This window comes from Leptonychotes weddellii, chromosome 7, assembly GCF_054177405.1.
Source record: "Leptonychotes weddellii isolate Sample4059 chromosome 7, ASM5417740v2, whole genome shotgun sequence".
NCBI classification, from domain to species: domain Eukaryota; kingdom Metazoa; phylum Chordata; class Mammalia; order Carnivora; family Phocidae; genus Leptonychotes; species Leptonychotes weddellii.
In genome coordinates, this window is record NC_138375.1 from 32,766,916 (window position 1) to 32,786,848 (window position 19,933).

Sequence of the window (19,933 nt, forward strand, 5' to 3'; positions counted from 1 at the left end):
GCCTGGTGGTGGGTACTGAGGAGGGCACGTTCTGCATGGAGCACTGGGTGTTATGCACAAACAATGAATCATGGAACACTACATCCAAAACTAATGATGTAATGTATGGTGATTAACATAACATAATAAAATTTTTTTAAAAAAGGCAATGTCAACTGGAAAAGAAAAAACAGTATATAATAGAAACATATACCTTTTTGTAGTCTTATCTTAAATCCCCATAAAGTGAGCCCAAATTCCTTTGAGTATATAGTTTTCAGTCAAAGTCAACATTGTATAAAGTCTCCTCTCTTACTGTGTGCTTTGTTCTTTCTAATTTAATTGAAGGCTTTATTTTAAAATGTACCTCGAAGCAATTTTGGTGGTTCATCTTTTCATTACTTTGGTAATAAAATACCAACTTGCTCATTGCAATAGTTGGTGGCAGTGTAATTACATCAAGGGAAATAAAGAATCTGGGTTCCTTTTCTCCTATTGCGTGATTATAGTGTTGAAAACTTGTGAATAAAGCAACAACTGAAACAATCTTTGGCTATTTTGTAGGTATTTATGAGTCTAGCCTGTTATCACTCACTCGGAGAAGTATTCTAGAACTATTTTAATCATTACTTTCAGACATCCTCTTTGGCAAGGTGTACAACTAAATTTCTACATTATAAATCCTTCCTTCAGTTATGAAATATTCTTATTTATCTGTCGGAAAGTTAATGTTTGGTCAAATATACATGTACTGTCCGATTACCCAGGGCTTAGCCCCAGACAAAATAACTCTGCATATGAAAAAAGAATCCAATGAATATATCATTGCATATATTTACTTTTTCTCTCTGTTTTGAGAATAGTTTAGAGCAGCAATCATTTTAATTAAACACGTCATGCATAAGAATGCATGATAGCAGCTGTTAATATGCATTTTTAAGACTAGAGGGTGTGATGACTTATCTAGATAGAAGAGAAACATATGTTCAGCAAAGCATATGGATTTTAATATAAATTATGATCATAATGCAGAGAAACACAGAGGGACATGCGCAATGGCTGCCTAGTTCCATTGAATCTCTAACATATTTTCCTAACATATACTAGAGAAGGCTGCATACTATTTTACCTGTTGAAATATGATAGAACATGATCGATGGTAATACTTTAAATCAGCTTCCTGTATTCTCAAACACATAACTATTTTTTCTGTGAATGTAAATTCAGATTTTTTAAAAAAGGGCTATTCAGGAAAGAAATGGGAAACAAATGACAGCTATGACAAGCATCTTGAAGAAACCGCAAAATATCAAAGATTGCGTTTTCCTGCTTTATACGTTTTATTTCATTATATTTTTGATAGAACGATAGTTTAGGTACCTTGAACACTATTAGTTAGATTTGCAAACTAGCTGGTTGAAGATATTAGCAACAAAACAAATTACCTTCTCTTGATACTGCCGCCTGGAGGAATCCAAAGACTGGATTAAAGCTGTGGCATGGCCGACAAACATGGCATAGCAAGTTGCCCCAACGATCATGCTCAGCATGGTAATCCAGAGGTCCGACATGCTGACCGGGGCCTGGGCTCCATACCCGATGCACAGCATGTGACTCATAGCTTTGAAGAGTGCATATGAATACTGCTTTCCCCACGAGTCATTCTGGAACCAAAGAGGAAAAAGAAAACAGGCTGAGCCATCACAATTGTGGAATAAAAAGTGAATGTGACCTGTACAGAAAAACATTAGAGAATGAGTATGGAGAAACATCCTCGTAATGGAACATTTACACAGATACTTCTTCATCACTACCCAAATGACTTGATGTTTTTCAAGGCTTGCCTACCGCTAGGAAACAGAAATAATCTACTGTTAATATATGTGCATCCCAAACATCAGTTTTAGGTTTGTTGTTTTTAAAACAAAAATTTCTTTTGGGACAGTGGTGTGACTGTCATATAAAAATGCCAAGAATGAATGCTGATGGGCTCACTCCAAAGTTTCTAGGCAATCTAGTCATTTTCTAGCAATGTATTTGCAAGCTGAGAAACGTTGCAGGTAAATGTGAAGCCAATGAGCCTAAGTATAAGAATTTTTATCAAAACTATGATGTTTAGATTTTAGAAAATCCAAATCGAAATATTTGCATAGTCCTTAATTCTATATTTCTTAAATGAAAAATAAACATATTTTGGAAATGCAGTTCTGATAAATGGAAAGACTTCCTTGAAGCCCTCTCTCAGAGTAATGTAAGTGAGAATTCAAATGTCAGGACTGATGATGGATGAATCTTGTTGGCTTTTTATAAAATAATATAATAAAATAAGCAAAATAATATCTTGGCAAACCCTCTCGACAAAAAGAAGCTGACTTCTGAGAATAGTTATTGCATGCAATTTCTGAGTCCTTTCAAAAATTTATTCCAAGCTCAATTCTACAAAAATAAGCTATTCAATATATCTACCCTTTGATAAAACTTAAAGGATTCTTAGGATCAGTTTGTATCAAACCTCATGGCCCAAGACTTTCATAATTTATAAGGCCCTGTGCAAAATGAAAATTTGGGGCCCTTTCATTCAAAATGTAGGGGAAAAAAGTGCTGTTAAAGATAATAATACATAATTTTTTCCCTTTAAAAATATTTTATTACTTATAATAGTAATAGTGGTAGATGAGTAACAACAGAAATTTATAAATTTCAAAGAATAACATTTTTGTGTCAATTATATATAATACAATAAACAGAAAAACTGTATTATTGTGGTATATTGATTGATCATATAATTTTTCTGGCTTAATTTTCTGCAAATTCATTCCTTAGGTCTTCAAAATTGATACATTTAGCAATTTCATTTTCAATTATATAATTGTAAGTTACATCATTTGTTTTGGCTAATGCAAGATTATAAATAATTTCTGATAGTTTTTGAGAAATTTTAAAGAAGATCTTTCTGTTGATGCAACTATTACTAGGGCTATTAAGAGTATTTTATACATTGGGACAACATTGAGATAAATTTCTGATTTAACATACAAATTTTAGTACATTTGGAGCTGATGATTCTAATGGAACAATTTTTCAATGAAGATTTCATTGTTCATACAAATTAGTTTCATGAATGTGATTTTTTAATTAAACTTTTTATTTTAAGATAACTGTAGATTAACATGCAAATTATAAGAAATAATAGAGAACCCATGCACCTTTTATCCCAAATGGTAACATCCTGAGGATGTTGTAAATGTTACAACCAGGAAATTGACATGGGTACAATCCACTGATCTCATTCATATTTTACCAATTTACTGGTACTCATTTGGGTGTGTAGTTAGTTTTATGCAATTTTATCACATGTATAAGTTTATGTATTCATCACCACAGTGAAGATACAGAACAATTCCATCACAACAAAGATCCTTTACACTGTATATTGAATTTAATGTTGAATGTAAATGTATGCATTGACATTTTAATATTTCCTCTGACATTTCCTGTAACTTGCTGAGGTTGTGCACGAAACCAAAAGTAGTTTCATGATTTGCCTATAATCCAAAATGCCTATTTATGTATTTTATTCCTTTATTTTCTATTACAAGGAAAATTTAATTAAAAATTGTCTTCTTTGTTAATCATTGGCTCATTTAAAGTTTCATACGAAAATAGTGTTATTTTTTCATCAAATGTGATGATCTTTAAATTTAATCTGTATTTCTAGGCTGGTGGATATTTGCTTTGCAATGTTGCAGGAGTTTTCAAAACTGGACATTATAAACCGTGAAGAATTCTAATAACACCCTGATATGCTATACAATATTATAAGTATTATAATATATTATAATATTATATTATAAAATAATATATTATTATAATTATAATATATATTATATTCTATTGTTATGCAATATCCATGTGTCCTCCCTGTTTTGTAATAATTTATTGACAAAGTTTACCATCAGAGGTCCCCAAGTATTATCTTGGAATTGAGGCAGAAAATTCAATATCTGTGTAGATACTGCAGGGACAGGATCCTGGGACTGAGAGTCAGCTGCTCTCTCACCAAGATTCCTGTCCCTGCTGGCCTGGGGAAGTCACTCCTGCCCCCCACAGTCACTGCTGTTGCTTTGGGGGTTGATGTGGCCACTGGCGTTCTGGCCCAGTTCTGGCTCAGGCACACGGGGGACACAGCATTTCAGACTGCTGAGGCATGCATTTGTACCGCCCCTGGCTGTCAGGCCAAGTGCTTGGCTTCTGTGTTGCCTACTGTGCCTACAGGCCTGAACCTGTGTGTGCAGAGCGGCTGCTCACGTTCATGCCCCACTGTCCCAGGGGACTTCACTTACAAAACATAACTTCACGGATAAAATTACTAGGAATGTGAAGATAGCAGCAGCTGAGCTTTATAACAAGCACAGGGTCCTCCTGGAAGTGGGTCCCTCTGCAACTATGAGTTCATACCCCACACCCATGAAGCCATCTCTGCCTTTGTCAAACGAACTCTTAAATTATCAGGAAATTGTAGGTTATTTTATTTATTTATTTATTTTTAAAGATTTTATTTATTTGACAGAGAGACACAGCGAGAGAGGGGACACAAGCAGGGGGAGGGGGAGAGGGAGAAGCAGGCTTCCCGCGGAGCAGGGAGCCCGATGCGGGGCTCGATCCCAGGACCCCAGGATCATGACCTGAGCCGAAGGCAGATGCTTAACGACTGAGCCACCCAGGTGCCCAATTGTAGGTTATTTCAAAATATATTGAATATACATAGATCTTTTTGTTCATATTTTAACAGGGTTTTCCAAAATCAAATTTATAGATTTAAAAATAGGACATGATAAAGTTGAAAAGCCCCAACCTCATAAGCTTTGGAACTGCATATGGCTGTGAACAAGAAATAACCAGCCCCACTTGGTTGGAAGAGTTAATTTTCTTAAACTGAAATTCACTGTTATGTATAAAATAAGGTCATGTTGCCCCATCTATCTATCCATCCATCCATCCATATATACACACACACGTGTAAAAATGAGATTCAGTTTTAAGAAAAGAAAATTACTCGTATATTATATTATACTATGCAGATAGTACAATGAACCCATGAACAAGTTTTCATTTTGATGAATAAACAAAATTCGTTCCTTACACTTTTTTTCATACACAAAAATATATAACTATTCTCATGAATAAACCTAAAGTTCCCCAAATTCTAGATGTTCCAGGAACAAGGAATGGAGTATTCGATGAACAAAGGAATGTGTTCTATAAAAATCTTGACTGTACATGTTATTTAAAATGACATTCCCCACATTGATGAAATTCAACTCAGTAATATACTGATATACTAAAGATGAATTCACTGCAAACCACATTGCAAAATAAACAAAGGCTTTAATTCCTAAGATCTTTTCAAAGAATGGATAGAAAGAAAATAAGCTTGGCTTGTTTCTGACTGGCTTTCAATCTCTTCTGGGCTCCCTCAGGACTCTAATTCCCCTGTCATGGTGACTTCCATCCAGTACATGATAATCTTCTCATGTGCCTGGCATCTACTCATAGATTAGGACGTGGGCCATGTCTCATTGATCATGTTAGACTCTAAACTGCATGATTCAGTGGCGACACTAAATATTTTTAGGTGAAAACACTGTTGTTGCAAAAAAGGGTGAATAAATAAATTTTGACTGTGCTGTTAAATCTAGTGCAAGATTCCCTTCCTTATACAGGGGCATAGTCATGTTGCTTCGGCAACTTGATGGACTTAGATATAATGGGAATAATTCAAAAGTCCAATGTGGTGTCCAGTGGAGGCTGCACTTTAATTTTTTGTATTGCTTATTCCTTTGTTTTTGAGGGGAAGCAGTATGTGGAGCTGGAGAAGAAAGTTTCAATTTCCCAAAGGAATGCAGTTATGTAACAGCCAAACTATTTTGTATAAGAATGTGTGTTTATGTTCATTTTCATTTATCTCCTTAGGCACACACAAAACACACATACACACACACACACACATCTTGGCCTTTTTTTTTTTTTTGAGAGAGAGAATGAGAGAGAGAGAGAGCATGAGAGGGGGGAGGGTCAGAGGGAGAAGCAGACTCCCTGCCGAGCAGGGAGCCCGATGCGGGACTTGATCCTGGGACTCCAGGATCATGACCTGAGCCGAAGGCAGTCGCTTAACCAACTGAGCCACCCAGGCGCCCTTGGCCTTTCTTTCTACAAAAATGGATCATATCATATATACTTCTCTGCATATAGCTTTTATCACAGGAAAATTCCTCCAAATAATCTAGTGTTCACATAACTATGTAATAACCCATTGTTGATTATGTCATAGTTAATTTTCCCATTTTTCTATTATTTTCCAGTGTTTACCACTACAGACTATTCTGTAATAAACAATTTTGTACATATAACCTTTATCTCTATCAAATATATTCTCAGAAGTGTGTTTATTGGGTCAAAGAATAAAGTTTTCAATTTGATTTTAAAATATGTTGACAGACTGTTTCAAGGCTGTAACTTCTCCAAAACCAAGTAAAAATACACTTCATCATCTATTCTAGTGAGAAATAGTAATCCACTGTTACTTTTATTTACATTTCTCTGACTGGGGAATTTGAGAAAGTTTTCATGTACTTATTAATCAACTGAACTTTCTCATTTCTGGTGAAATTCTTTTTTTTTTTTTAATCAATTTGTAATACATATCTGAAGACTGGATATCAATTCTTTAACTATTTGCTTTAAATATCTATTCCTAATTTACTCTTTGTCTATTGATTTTTTTAATGATATAATTTGCCACATATTTTAATTATTTTTTTAAAGATTTATTTATTTTAGAGAGAGAACATATGTGAGTCGGGGAGGGGGAGAAGGAGAGAGAGAATCTTCAAGCAAACCACCCCGCCAAGCATGAAGCCCACCATGGGGTGATCCCAGGACCCTGAGATAATGACCCAAGCCGAACCGAGAGTTGGACACTCAACCAACTGAGCCACCCAGGTGCCCCAACATTTTGATTATTTTATGTAGGAAAATAAATCTGTAATTTCACCGTGAGCTGCTGAATCTTCTGTAATAGTTAAAAAGATCTCCCTAAATCTGAGATTATACATATGTAAGTATTTTGGAGATTATGTTATTTTTATATTTACTTATATTTACTTCTTTTACCTAAGAGATTTGGTTTTTGTTTTTTTGGTTTTTGGTATGTGGAACAAAGTTCACATTTTCATTCATTCTGAAAGAATTGTTTCTTGAGCCTGCATACAACTTTTAATGAACTGTCTGGTCCCCAGTGACATACAAATGCTTCCTTTGTTATATATGTCTCTATATACATTGGGGTGTTTGTTTCTGGGCTCAATATTTTGTTCCACAAATCTATTTGACTCTTTCTATGCTGGTATCATCTCAAATTACAGTGACTTTATAATCTATTTTAATATGCATATAAAGCAAAGACCCTTCTCAATTCCAACAGAGATTCTGAGTTACCATGTGAAGAAATTTGGGCAGGACCATGTTTTAAGGTAAAAATGTGGATACATGATGCTGGATATGGGACAGGCATAGTATTTGAGGGGAAACTATGGGTGAGAACAGTCACCAAACCCAGAAAATTCCTATCTGTCTGCCTGCCTATCTATCTATCTGAAGATAGACTGGCTCATAGATCAGCCAGTCTAAATTATAGAGAAGATACAAAACATAATAAGGAACACACTAGAAAACACAGGGATGGCCAGCACCAGAAGGGTCAGAACATTTTTCAGTATAGTATGGGAAGCCTCGGAAAATTTTTCAGCAGGAAATGATAAAATCTGATTTGTGCTTTAAGAAGATTGATCAGGGAGAATTGTTGAGTAGTGGTTCTCAACTGAGGATGATTCTGTCACCCAGGGAATATTGTCGAATTTTTGGTTTTTATAACTGGAGGAAGTGCTATTTTTTTTAAAGATTTACTTATTTATTATTTGAGAGAGAGAGAGCGCATATGTGAGCAGGGGGAGGAGCAGAAGGAGAGGAAGAGAGAGAATCCCCAGCATACCTCATGCTGAGCATGGAGCCTTATGTGGGGCTCCATTTCAAGACCCTGAGATCATGACCTGAGCTGAAACCAAGAGTCCAACACTTAACCGACTGAGCCTCCAGGTGCCCCTGGAGGAAATGCTATTAATATCTAATGGGTAGAGCCTAGTGAAGCTGCTAAATGACCTCCAATTCACAGAGAAGCTCCTCCACAGCAAAGAATTATCTGGCCCAAACTGCCAGCCTTGGTGAGGTTGAGAAATCCTGGTGTGGAGAATGGATTGAACAATGACTAGGTAAAGAAGTCAGTTTAAAAGCTATTATAAATTTAAGGGAGGTGAAATGAAAACTGAAATAGCATAAAAGCATAAAGTATAAAACAAGAACAACAATAAATAATTTTGAGAAGAGAAGGTCTATAGAATGTAGCATATTGGATTTTTATGACATGGTAAAAGAAAAAGGAAGGTAGAATAATTCAGGGGGTTATGGAAAATTTAGAGAGATTCATGCAATTTAGGCTTTTCTTTTCAGGGGAGACTGATTAGGTGTAGGGATCGTTTCTGTTATTCTACAAGACCATAATCATCCTCTTTAGACATTGAATTGTGTCTACGCACATTGTGTGTACGAGAGCCAACCCAGCCCTCTCGGTGGAATATCAGTATTTAGGCAGCAGTCCTGTGATTCGGAGGCTGCTGCGGAGAGAATCCCAAGTGGAGGAATGTATCTTATACCATTACCTCCCTCTTCCTTATTCCCTCCAACCCTCCCCACCAGCCCCACCCACCATTACAACCCCAGCTACAACAGCTCAAGCCAGAAAGGTAGATTGACTGCGGCAATAAAATACACACATAAGTTAAGTAACAACATAAACAGCGTGTCAAACAAATGCTTAAAAAATAAGTTAAACTTGGAATATAAAATATAAAATATTTTTCAAGGTTACCTTGAAAAACAGTATGATGGTAACAACATGCATGGTTCTAAACTATTCAAAGTACCAATTATTACATTAAATTTATCAATCTTTATTCTGATATTTATTTATTTACAAATTTATCAATTATTTATAATTTTTTATAATTTATAATTGATATTTATCAATTTATTCACAAATTTATCAATTTATCAATCTTACCATCATATCTTTCTTCTCACCACTTGATAAATGATAACATGGAGGCAGAGAACATAGTGACTTGCCCAAGTTTACGAGTTTGTAAGTGGAAGATACATTGTTTTGAACCCAGTCTGGTTCTCAAGACCATACTATTAGCTACTACATGACACTACTCTTGATTTTATAAACCTATTATATTTATAATTTCAGGCAAAATATTAAGGCTGAAAGACTAACTGATCAGTTCATCTCTCACATGCAACCCTTATTTAATGTAGCAAAGTAACAACAGGCAAAGACGAGACCTAAAGAAGGAAAAACTAGATCTGATAGGGTTTGGTGAAGGTCCAAGAATGTTTTCATTCCCAGGACATCATTTTTTTTTTTTTTTATTATGTGGCTGTTCTCTTTTCATCTTTTAAAAAAAATGACTCATTTTATTTTAGTCTACATCAATAATAATAACATGAATGGGAGACTATATACTCCCATTGCTTTACCATATGATTACCAACTTACATTTAACTTGAATACTATTGAAAGTAAACAAATAAGTTACCTGTTAACTCTGATTTAATCTGGGTTTCTTTTGTTTTCATTTTAGGCAATGATTTACCAACAAATTGTTCCTTATAGACTTTTTTAAAATTTTTTAAAGATTTTTTTTATTTATTTGACAGAGAGAGAAAGCACAAGCAGGGGGAGTGGCAGGCAGAGGGAGAAGCAGACTCCCCACTGAGCAAGGAGCCCGATATGGGACTCAATCCCAGGATCCTGGGATTATGACCCGAGCTGAAGGCAGACACTTAACTGACTGAGCCACCCATGGGCCCCTGACTATTTTTTTTTATTATTCAAAATGCTCACTCATTTAATTCATCACTTCACTGAGGCATCACTGAAATTAATTATTTTTTGAGGAAAACATATTGAGCCCAATTAACGGGAATATATATAAGTAAATTTAATTATTCCATCTGGGAACTCTCATATAGAAAAAAAAATTTACGTTTATATTCCAAGTTTAACTTATTTTTTAAGCATTTATTTGACACACTGTTTATGTTGTTAGTTAATTTGGATCAGGGTGAAGGGCTATGGCAAAGAAAGAAAATAAATGTTTATTCTAGAGTGTCCTAGACCTCCTGACTTAGGACATTAAAACTCAAACTAAGCCAGGTAGTATATTCTGCCACAGAAACAAAAGTTTCTCCAGTCCATCGTCTTTCGTATGAACTAAAATTTTGTTAATTTAGAAGGCCAAAATATTCCATTATTGAATACCTGAATGAATCTTCTTTATCATTTGAAATCAAATGCAAGTATGAATATGTTAAGTAGGCAAAATCTTAGCAAAACTGGAAATATAGAACTTGACTCAGAAATATATGCATCAACAGCTAAAATATCAAATTTTGACCAGTTACAATTTACTTCTTCAACCACCAAATAAACTTATCACTTACATCAGTTACAGCAATGCCAATCAGATAGAAAGATACATTAAGAAGTTCTCAAGACAAGGAATATAACTGAGCATAATCTTCCTGAAGTCACAAGAAATGTAGAATAACAGGTCACCAATTCCAAAGTGTAAGTTCACTTGAACATGCCATGGTCTTACTTTATCTGTCTATAAGAGAATGGAGTCAGGGTAAAAACTGTTGTTCTTCATCAATTTCACAGGGCTGAAGTATGGTAACAATGGATAGATATTAAGAGCAAGCTTTCTACTGATTAGTGATTGAAACAGAATTACAATTGTTTTTAAGTATTCATTTGAGCATTTTTGTTCTTTGAAGTATGTCCCCTAGAATTATTGGATTTGTTTATTACAAACAGAAACATTTAAGGAACATCTTTGAGGAGGTCTTTATCTTAGTCGAATTAAACATTATTTGTGACTTTACAGATCATAGTAAAATAATAATATCAGTAGGAAGACAAGTGGAGATCAACTCAATGAGGCCATCCTAAATTGAATTGCTCAGTAGAAATACAGTGCATGCAATTCCTAAGGGGACTCAGGGGAAGGACTGACAGTTATGTTGTGTGTAAAGTCAAAATGCAGACAGCAAGGAAGAATATTTCTTAAAAAAATATATGATGTAGGGCGCCTGGGTGGCTCAGTTGGTTAAGCGACTGCCTTCGGCTCAGGTCATGATCCTGGAGTTCCTGGATCGAGTCCCACATCGGGCTCCCTGCTCGGCAGGGTGTCTGCTTCTCCCTCTGACCCTAACCCCTCTCATGTGCTCTCTCTCATTCTCTCTCTCTCAAATAAATAAATAAAATCTTTAAATATATATATATATATATATGATGTAGACTTTCCCCCCAGCATAAATATGCTTTGAAAACAAACATTAAAGCCACTGTAGGTAAGAAGAAAAAGAGCCTACCAACACTGTGCTTTGATTTCATAACTTGTCAACCTTGTTCTATAACATTAGCACTATATTTTTAAATATATTAGTAAGTAATGAATTATTTCCCTTCAAGTCACATGATAGAAGCTCTTGAATTCTCGAAATACGTATTTGTATTCTTGATAGTATTATCTCCAAAAAATTTAAATGCCATGGTTTCTAGAAATAACACTTAAAAAAATACAATTATATGTATTTTTCAGTTGGAGAAATGTACTTATTTTTCTTATTTGTACAGTTTTGATCTGCTTACAAACATTTGCACCTCTGACATCAATCCTTTTGCCTTATAGAAGAGTTCAAATAGTTTTCAGCAATAAAATATAGAATTACTGCATAAGAAGATTACTGTTGCCATAAAAAGAATGATGTTTGGTCATTTTAAGTTCTAGACTTGTTCCCTGGTCAATTAATCCCTCAAATTCTAAGTGTATGTTTTCTTGCTTCAATAATGATGATAAAATACAAAATCAGCATTAAGTAGATTTATAAATTAAAATTTAATGATGCTTGAGATCACAGATATTTTTTCTCGTATTTCTTTTAACATTGGTTGCATTATTTTAAAATAAAAATTAAACATAGGGTGCTTGAGTGGCTCACTCGGTGAAGCGTCCTACTCTTGATTTTGGCTTGGGTCATGATCTTATGGTTGTGAGATAGAGCCCCACATGGGGCTCTGTGCTGCTTAAGATTCTCTTTCTTCCCCTCACTGTTTTCCCCTCCCCCACTTGCACTCCCTCTCTAAAAAAAAGTAATAAATAAATAAATAAGACAAAATAAAAATTAAGCATATCAATAAGTTATTTTTTAATTTGGTGGGACTGTTAGCCCAATTTTTTAGACTAAGGGTTCATTAATACTTCTTATAGAAAGGCCCCAAATCAGATATTTCAAGATTTTAAGTGTGATTTTTCTATAATTAGTGCTTTGACCAAATATTTTTATTGCTTGTTTGGACAAGTAAATATAAACAAATATATCTTACATATTTTTGCATGTATAAATATCAGTAAACGTATTTTATATATATGCATAAATATAAAGGAACAATGGAAGAGATTAGCATACACTGAGTACTTTACTTCTTGCAAGGTGCTGTTATATCAACTCATTGTTCCTCATAAAATTCTTGAAATCTGATATTGTCTTACAAGTAAGGAATGCAAAGCTTAGAAAAATTAAGAAACTTGCTCAAAGTCACACAGTTGTCAGTGCCAAAGCTGACATTCAATCATAGGTCTGTCTGAACTACAGTATAAACCGTCTCCATTCTGAAGGTCATAGCCACATCTTTCCTAACCATTTATATAAGTAAAATTCATAATTCTAATGCAGAATTTTCAAGCATTTTAAGAACATAACCATAGCACAGAAATTCTCTAAAATATATGTTTTCATCTCAACTAGCAAAAGGGAACCTCTACTACACCTTAAGGGAATTTAGAGGAAAAATTATCTCAGGTTTTCATCAGAGAAAACCTCTGAGGGAAAATCCCCTCGAGAGTTTGAGGTCAGTAAAGATATTTGGGTCATATAGTCGTACTTCACTTTAATAATTTCCTATTGGCCAAGAACGCTCAAAGGGTTCTCTTCCTTTCCTCCTATCTCCAAAGCCTGGAATGGAGTAAACTATCCTGGTATCTAAATAGGAAAAGTCTTCTGGAAGGAGGTCCTTGCCTGAGGCTTAATCCTCCAGAATGTGGAAGATGCACGTGAGGCAGAGAGGCAGGTTCCATCTGAACCACTACACGATGCTGTGTGCGTTCACTGACACCTGGCCAAAGTAACATAAGGAGTGATGTCATTTCTCCTCAGTGCTATTATTTAATCTGCACTTAAATTCATGTATGGGTTTTAGGAAAGCAACTCTGCACCGATGATTTTCAAATTAGTAGATCATCTCTTTCGGTGGCATTCTCAAGTAGTTTAACTCTGCTAATTAGAGGTTTTAGCATGTTGGTAGTGTTAAAAACTGCTAAAATTAAAGCGAAATTGAAGTAAAACAAAGAACTGTAATCCTTTTTTGCTAGGCTCAAACTTCTGCTCTTAATAAGGAAAGCAGCCACCTGGGGCATAAAAGAAGCAGGAGTTAAGAAGTTTTTCAGCTTGAGTGTAGCCCTTGGGTGGTTGGTGTTAATAATTAGAACATAAGGGGTGCCTGGGTGGCCTGGTTGATTAAGCATCTGACTCTTGGTTTTGGCTCAGGTCCTAATCTCAGGGTGGTGAGATTGAGTGCTGCAACGGGCTCCGCACTCAGCGCAGTCTCCTTGAGACTCTCTCTCCCTCTTCCCTCTGCCCCTCCCCCCAACTCTCTTTCTCTCTCTAAAATAAATAAACAAAGAAATCTTTTAAAAAATAATTAGAACAGGGCACCTGGGTGGCTCAGTTGGTTAAGCGACTGCCTTCGGCTCAGGTCATGATCCTGGAGTCCCAGGATCAAGTCCTGCATTGGGCTCCCTGCTCAGCAGGGAGTCTGCTTCTCCCTCTGACCCTCCTCCTTCTCATGCTCTCTCTCTCATTCTCTCTTTCTCAAATAAATAAGTAAAATCTTTAAAAAAATAATTAGAACATAAATTATTACAGATGCAATTTTTGGTTTATATAAATGTTTACTACCATATGAAACATGGCATTGGGTTTTTCATCCTAGATAATCTGCATATATGTCAGTTGTATGACAGATGGTGTAATGTATAAAGAATATGTACTTCTTATGAAGATTAAATGAAAGGCATTATATATAAAAGGCTGATACAAAAAGTGGCTGTATATAAAAGGGCTGATACATAATACGGTGTTTGGGTGTTTTCTATCCAGCTTAGTTCTCTGCATGAGGGTCTAAGTTTATTAATAGTGTGTGTACATGTGTGTGTTTTCATTTAACAACTTGTTTATAGCACTTTCTACTGCCAGGTACAATTCTAATCTCTTTACAAACATATACATCATGAAGAATTTTATTAAAATCTGATGTTCAGAGATCAGCATAACTAAACTATAGAGAATTTTAAACCATATAGAAAAGAAATGTAGGGCGCCTGGGTGGCTCAGTTGGTTGGGCGACTGCCTTCAGCTCAGGTCATGATCCCAGGGTCCTGGGATCGAGTCCCACATCGGGCTCCCTGCTCGGCGGGAAGCCTGCTTCTCCCTCTCCCACTCCCCCTGCTTGTGTTCCCTCTCTCGCTGTGTCTCTCTCTGTCAAATAAATAAATAAAATCTTTAAAAAAAAAAAAAGAAAAGAAATGTATAAGCTGACAAGAAACTTACTTAGTAATTGGTTATTGATGTTGAAGTTAAAACTAGCTTTTGCATTATTCCAAAAGTGAAGCTCTCACTTGTAACAGATTCTGAAATCCCACCTTAGTAATGGTAGAATGTTCCCTTAACATTTAACATATCCATGTAGTGGCATGATGGTATGATAAATTTTGTTTTTTTTTTTCTACCTTGATTTGCTACAGGGCTCGGCCACCAGAGTTAAGAAGGAATAGTGAAATAAAATAAAAGAGTTGACCCATTAAACAATTTTTTCCCTATGGTAGACTGACTTATATTCATAGACTCATAAAAAGTTGGAATTGTATGAAATCTGCGCAAAACTTTAGGCTATCTTTTTAATGGGCAAATGGAGTTTAAGAATATCCCCAATTTCGTGATTAAAATAACCAACTAACTAAATACACACACAAATAAGTGTATTCAGATATCCAACTCTATTTTAATCTAATATGCAAGGAACAATACATTTCAAAGTCAGAAAATATTGTTACTTGCCCATGGTCTCATCTGGTTTGCCTAAGGATTGAAAAACAAAAAAGCCCTCATGTCTTTACATGCTTGCAAGTATTGCTTCCATTAGCTTGGCATTGTCACTATAATAATTGAAATATCACTACCAACAAAAACATTGAGTATGGTTTATATAGATCTCTTACAATAAGAATCTAATTTGACCTGGTGATTATCACAGCAACCTTATGGTAGCTAGAACAGCCTTTATTATCTTCATTTTACTGAGGAGGATGAAATTCAGAGTTTCATTAACTTGCCTACGGCCTCATGATAAGAAGTAGTATCTTCCCATTGGGTCTCTGACCTTCCAAATACAAACACAGTACAACTGTAATTTAAGCTGTAATTGCTTAATAATTGCTATCCTGTACTCTGCTTACATATGGGTATTTAAGAGGAAAAAAAATCAACCATGGCTTGGGGTTAAACCATCTCCATTTTGAAAGTGATACTACAAGTCAAATTATGATTACATTCTACCTGGGTAAAATGATGAGGGTATCCACTATGATCTGTATTACCCAACATTACTATGGAGTTACCTATTTCAGAAAAATGCATGCTTATGAGGTCAGTGGCTAATTAAACTGTATAGAAAACTATTTCCCTATGCTAAAGTTATTTCAATCACAAGTTTAAAAGATAAACGATACCGGTTAAAATTATCCTGTTAGTTTAGAGAGATACTTTTTTTTTTTAAGCCAAAGACCTTTATTCTCTCACTGTTTTGTAGCCTAAAACTTTGATATCAAAGTCAGCCAGACTTCCTTTGATTCTTCCAACTTCTGGTGGAGGCTGTAATTATTGGCATTCCTGGGCTTACGGCTACATCACTCCAATCTCTGCCTCTGTTGTAACACGATGTTTTCCTCTTCTTGTAAGGACAACAGTCATGCTGGATTAAGGTCCCTCTAATGACCTCATCTTAACTTGATTACATCTGCAAAGATCCTATTTACAAATAAGGTCACATTGGCAGATGCTTGGGCGTTATAACTTCAACATATCTTTTTGGGAGGCACAATTCAACCAATAAAAATAGCTTTGCTCCAAATCAGAAGAGGTCAGTCTAAGTGTGGGGAGTGTAAGTTTATGTGGCAGTCACAGAACATAGAACCTGCAGCTTCAATCACAGTCCCATTGGTGTGTGTTTGTAGTAGGTGCAGCTTGGACTTCCCAAGTTAAAAAAAAAAAAAGAAAAAGAAAGAAAGAAGAAAGGAAGGAAGAAAGGAAGGAAGAGAGAGAGAAAGAAAGAAAGAGAAAGAAAGAAAGAGAAGAAAAATGCTTTTAAATTTATCTTCTTATTTTTTTTAAATTTATTTGAGAGAGAGCGAGAGCATGAGTGGGGTGAAGGGCAGAGGGAGAAGCAGACTCCCTGCTCAGCAGGGAGCCCGATGTGGGGCTTGATCCCAGGACTCCAGGATCATAACTGGAGCCGAAGGCAGATGCTTAACCAACTAAGCCACCCAGGTGCCCCAAATTCATCTTCTTATTTACAGCAAAATAGTAACGACACAAGTCACAACAGCACATATTACTTAATTCTAAAGGCATGACCTTAAATTGCAGACAAACAAAGCCTTAAATTATAAGTAATGCTAGAACTTGGTGTATTGATTATGCAATCTAACAGGATAAGCCTAGGAAATCCTCTGCTGTATAAAAAGCAGAAAGATTGAGCACTTACAGTTATTTTTAGAAGCCTAACTCCAACTTAAAGCTCTTATCCTATGATGTGTACTCAGTGTATTCTTAGTATGTAAGGTTTCTGTGTCAGAGTTACTGCTCTGAGAGAATATTCTGCTTTGACTCCCTAAGTCCATATAAGCCTTATACAAATGTAGGTTTTATAAGGTGTGGACTCCCTGACCTCATGTACAACTTCACAGAAAATTCAAATACCAAATAGCACTTAACAGAGGCAAAAAGCAACTTCTTGATCAATAGAATCAAACCAAATACACTTATTACTAGTATTTAGAAAGGTTAAATCCCTGGAATCTCAGTTGTCTCTGATAAATCAATTCTCCATTCACATTACATTTGAGTGTGAGTGTGTGTGTGTGTGTGTGAAATGAGAGAGAGGGAGGGATAGCACAGAAATTGATTGATTGATTTTCAAGGCTTAGACTATCTTGTTTCTGCCGTATCTCTGAATTCAGATATAGATTGACTTGGAAATCCATAAGCAAACAAACTATAAAACAGAAAGAAAAAAATTGAAACAATGTTTATTTTTTCTTATTTTCTCTTCTTCTAGCTTTTGATTCTACCAGCTTAGAGGAAGACGAGGAAAATGGTGATTCAGACATAATTCCCATTTCTGATGAGCTCATTTTAATTCTTTAAAGTCAGAATAAAAATATATGGACAATTGTCCCATATTTAACCATGATATTACTACCCAAAGAACATATTAATGTGAAGCAGGTTCCCTTTGAACTTTAGTGGATTCCATTTGAAACCATGCTAATGAGCATATTCTAGCTATTTACTTATGGCATTGAGAGGAAATATAGTTTACTTTTAGAAAAGCAATTTTTAGTCTGTTTATGCATGATAAAAAAATATGAGCATAAAAAGGCAAATGCTACCCAAACTGGAGTATCCCTGAATACTTTGGTAGAATTCTTATTTTCAGTTATAATATTACCTAATGCCAACACCTCATACAGTTCTGACCACTTTGGTTGTGAAGCATAATAATTAGTGATTCCTGCGAAGAGCACAATGCTTAGTACAATTCCTGTAGAAGACTGACCTATAATATCTTACTCAGGCAAAATGCTAAATTTTCCACAAACTGATAGACTATAAAGCACATCTCCAGACACATTGTATAGATGTCTTCTTAACTTCCTCTGATGTGGAAGGAAACAACTATGGCTTACTGGCAAAGCAAGAGAATGTCTTAACAATTAACAGCATGCATTTCATGGTCAGTAGGGACTGCTCAGAGAGAAGAGGTAAACATTCAAAGTTTAATAATTTCTCTTGTGCATCACTTCCATGACTTATGCCAGATTTTCCCCAGCTAGTTCTAAAATGATTAATCTGCTCCAATGAGTCAATAGTCTTCCATCTTCACGTTTCCTTAGGCACTGGTGACAAAAATTAACAAAATCTTCTATTGTATTCGCATATGGGTATATGTGTATTTCTACCCCCGGCTTGCCTAGAAAAGGTGTAGCATAGCAGTCTCCCTAGTGTACAATCTGTGTGCTGTCCCTGGTAGCATTGGGATACCAGCTTCTCTGGACAGTGGAGAGGGAAGCAGCAGTAAGCCTCAGTGAGACAACTTTGATCACACTGTAGATGCAGTTTGGGAAAAGAGTACCCAATTTTCCAATCAGAATCTAGACAAAGAATGGCGTACTCAAAAACTGCTCCCATATCTTTTTCTAAGAGGCTAGAAATACCTTGAGTCCTTCTGTTTTAGGTAAGGAAGTCAATGTCACAATTTCTGAAAGGTTATGATTTAAATGCCTGCACATTACTTCTACGTCATTATTCAAATATCCTCTTGCCATGACCTACAGGTTCCTTGGCTGGCCCCAAAGGTTTCAGGACTGACTCCCAAGACACTAGAATTGTATAAGCATAGACTAGCACAGCGTGAACAGAGCATGAAGAGCATCCCAAAACAAATTCTTTAGGGAAGGATAAGGCTTGAATGCCATAAATTAAAGGCAAATATGAGGGATTGGATCTTTCAAATGAGAGAAGATAGGATGGGAGTAAATGTGTATCGGGTATACATAAGACGGGGTTTAAGCAGATTACCGTTGCTTTGATATGCCCATGGCTTAGCTTTGGCTATCACTGGAAGTATATTATGTGGTTAAAATGGAATCATTCAAAGGTTCTTTTTATCTTCTATTCTGTTATAGTGAGGTGGCATGCTTGGTTAGTGGGGAATCAATCTAGAAGGCTGGCAAAAGATGAAAAATCAGATATATATGTTTCCATATGAGGTATAGTGAGGGCTACAGCAACTTCAAATAGAAAATGAGTAACACACAAGAGATTAGATCCTAGAGCATTTATCATTTATGATGAAGGTAGAATCCAAGCAAGGGGATAGGGGGAGTATTAAAACTTATCAAACTCAACACCCAAAGAACAAATAATCCAATCAAGAAATGGGCAGAAGACATGAACAGACATTTTTCCAAAAAAGACAACCAAATGGCCCATAGACGCATGAAAAAGTGCTCAACATCATTCGGCATCAGGGAAGTACAAATGAAAACCCCAATGAGATATCACCTCACACCAGTCAGAATGGCTAAAATTAACAAGTCAGGAAACGATAGATGTTGGTAAGGAAGCGGAGAAAGGGTAGCCCTCCTACACTGTTGGTGGGAATGCAAGCTGGTGCAGCCACTCTGGAAAAACAGTATGGAGGTTCCTCAAAAAGATGAAAATAGAGCTACCCTACAACCCAGCAACTGTACTACTGGGTATTTACCCCAAAGATACAAATGTAGCCATCGAAAGGGGTACATGCACCCCAATGTTTATAGCAGCAATGTCCACAATAGCCAAACTATGGAAAGAGCCAAGATGTCCATTG

The 19,933-nt window shown here is 35.8% G+C and overlaps 1 protein-coding gene across 2 annotated transcripts in view; it reads right to left on the reverse strand.

The window, feature by feature from the left end:
- HCN1 (hyperpolarization activated cyclic nucleotide gated potassium channel 1) overlaps nucleotides 1-19,933 on the reverse strand; it is a 390,570-nt gene that overhangs the window by 115,821 nt on the left and 254,816 nt on the right. For both annotated transcript variants that reach the window (XM_081826108.1, XM_081826107.1), the window contains one exon: nucleotides 1,425-1,643. In XM_081826108.1, the coding sequence (XP_081682234.1) occupies nucleotides 1,425-1,643 (219 nt within the window). The remainder of the gene's footprint in view (nucleotides 1-1,424; nucleotides 1,644-19,933) is intronic.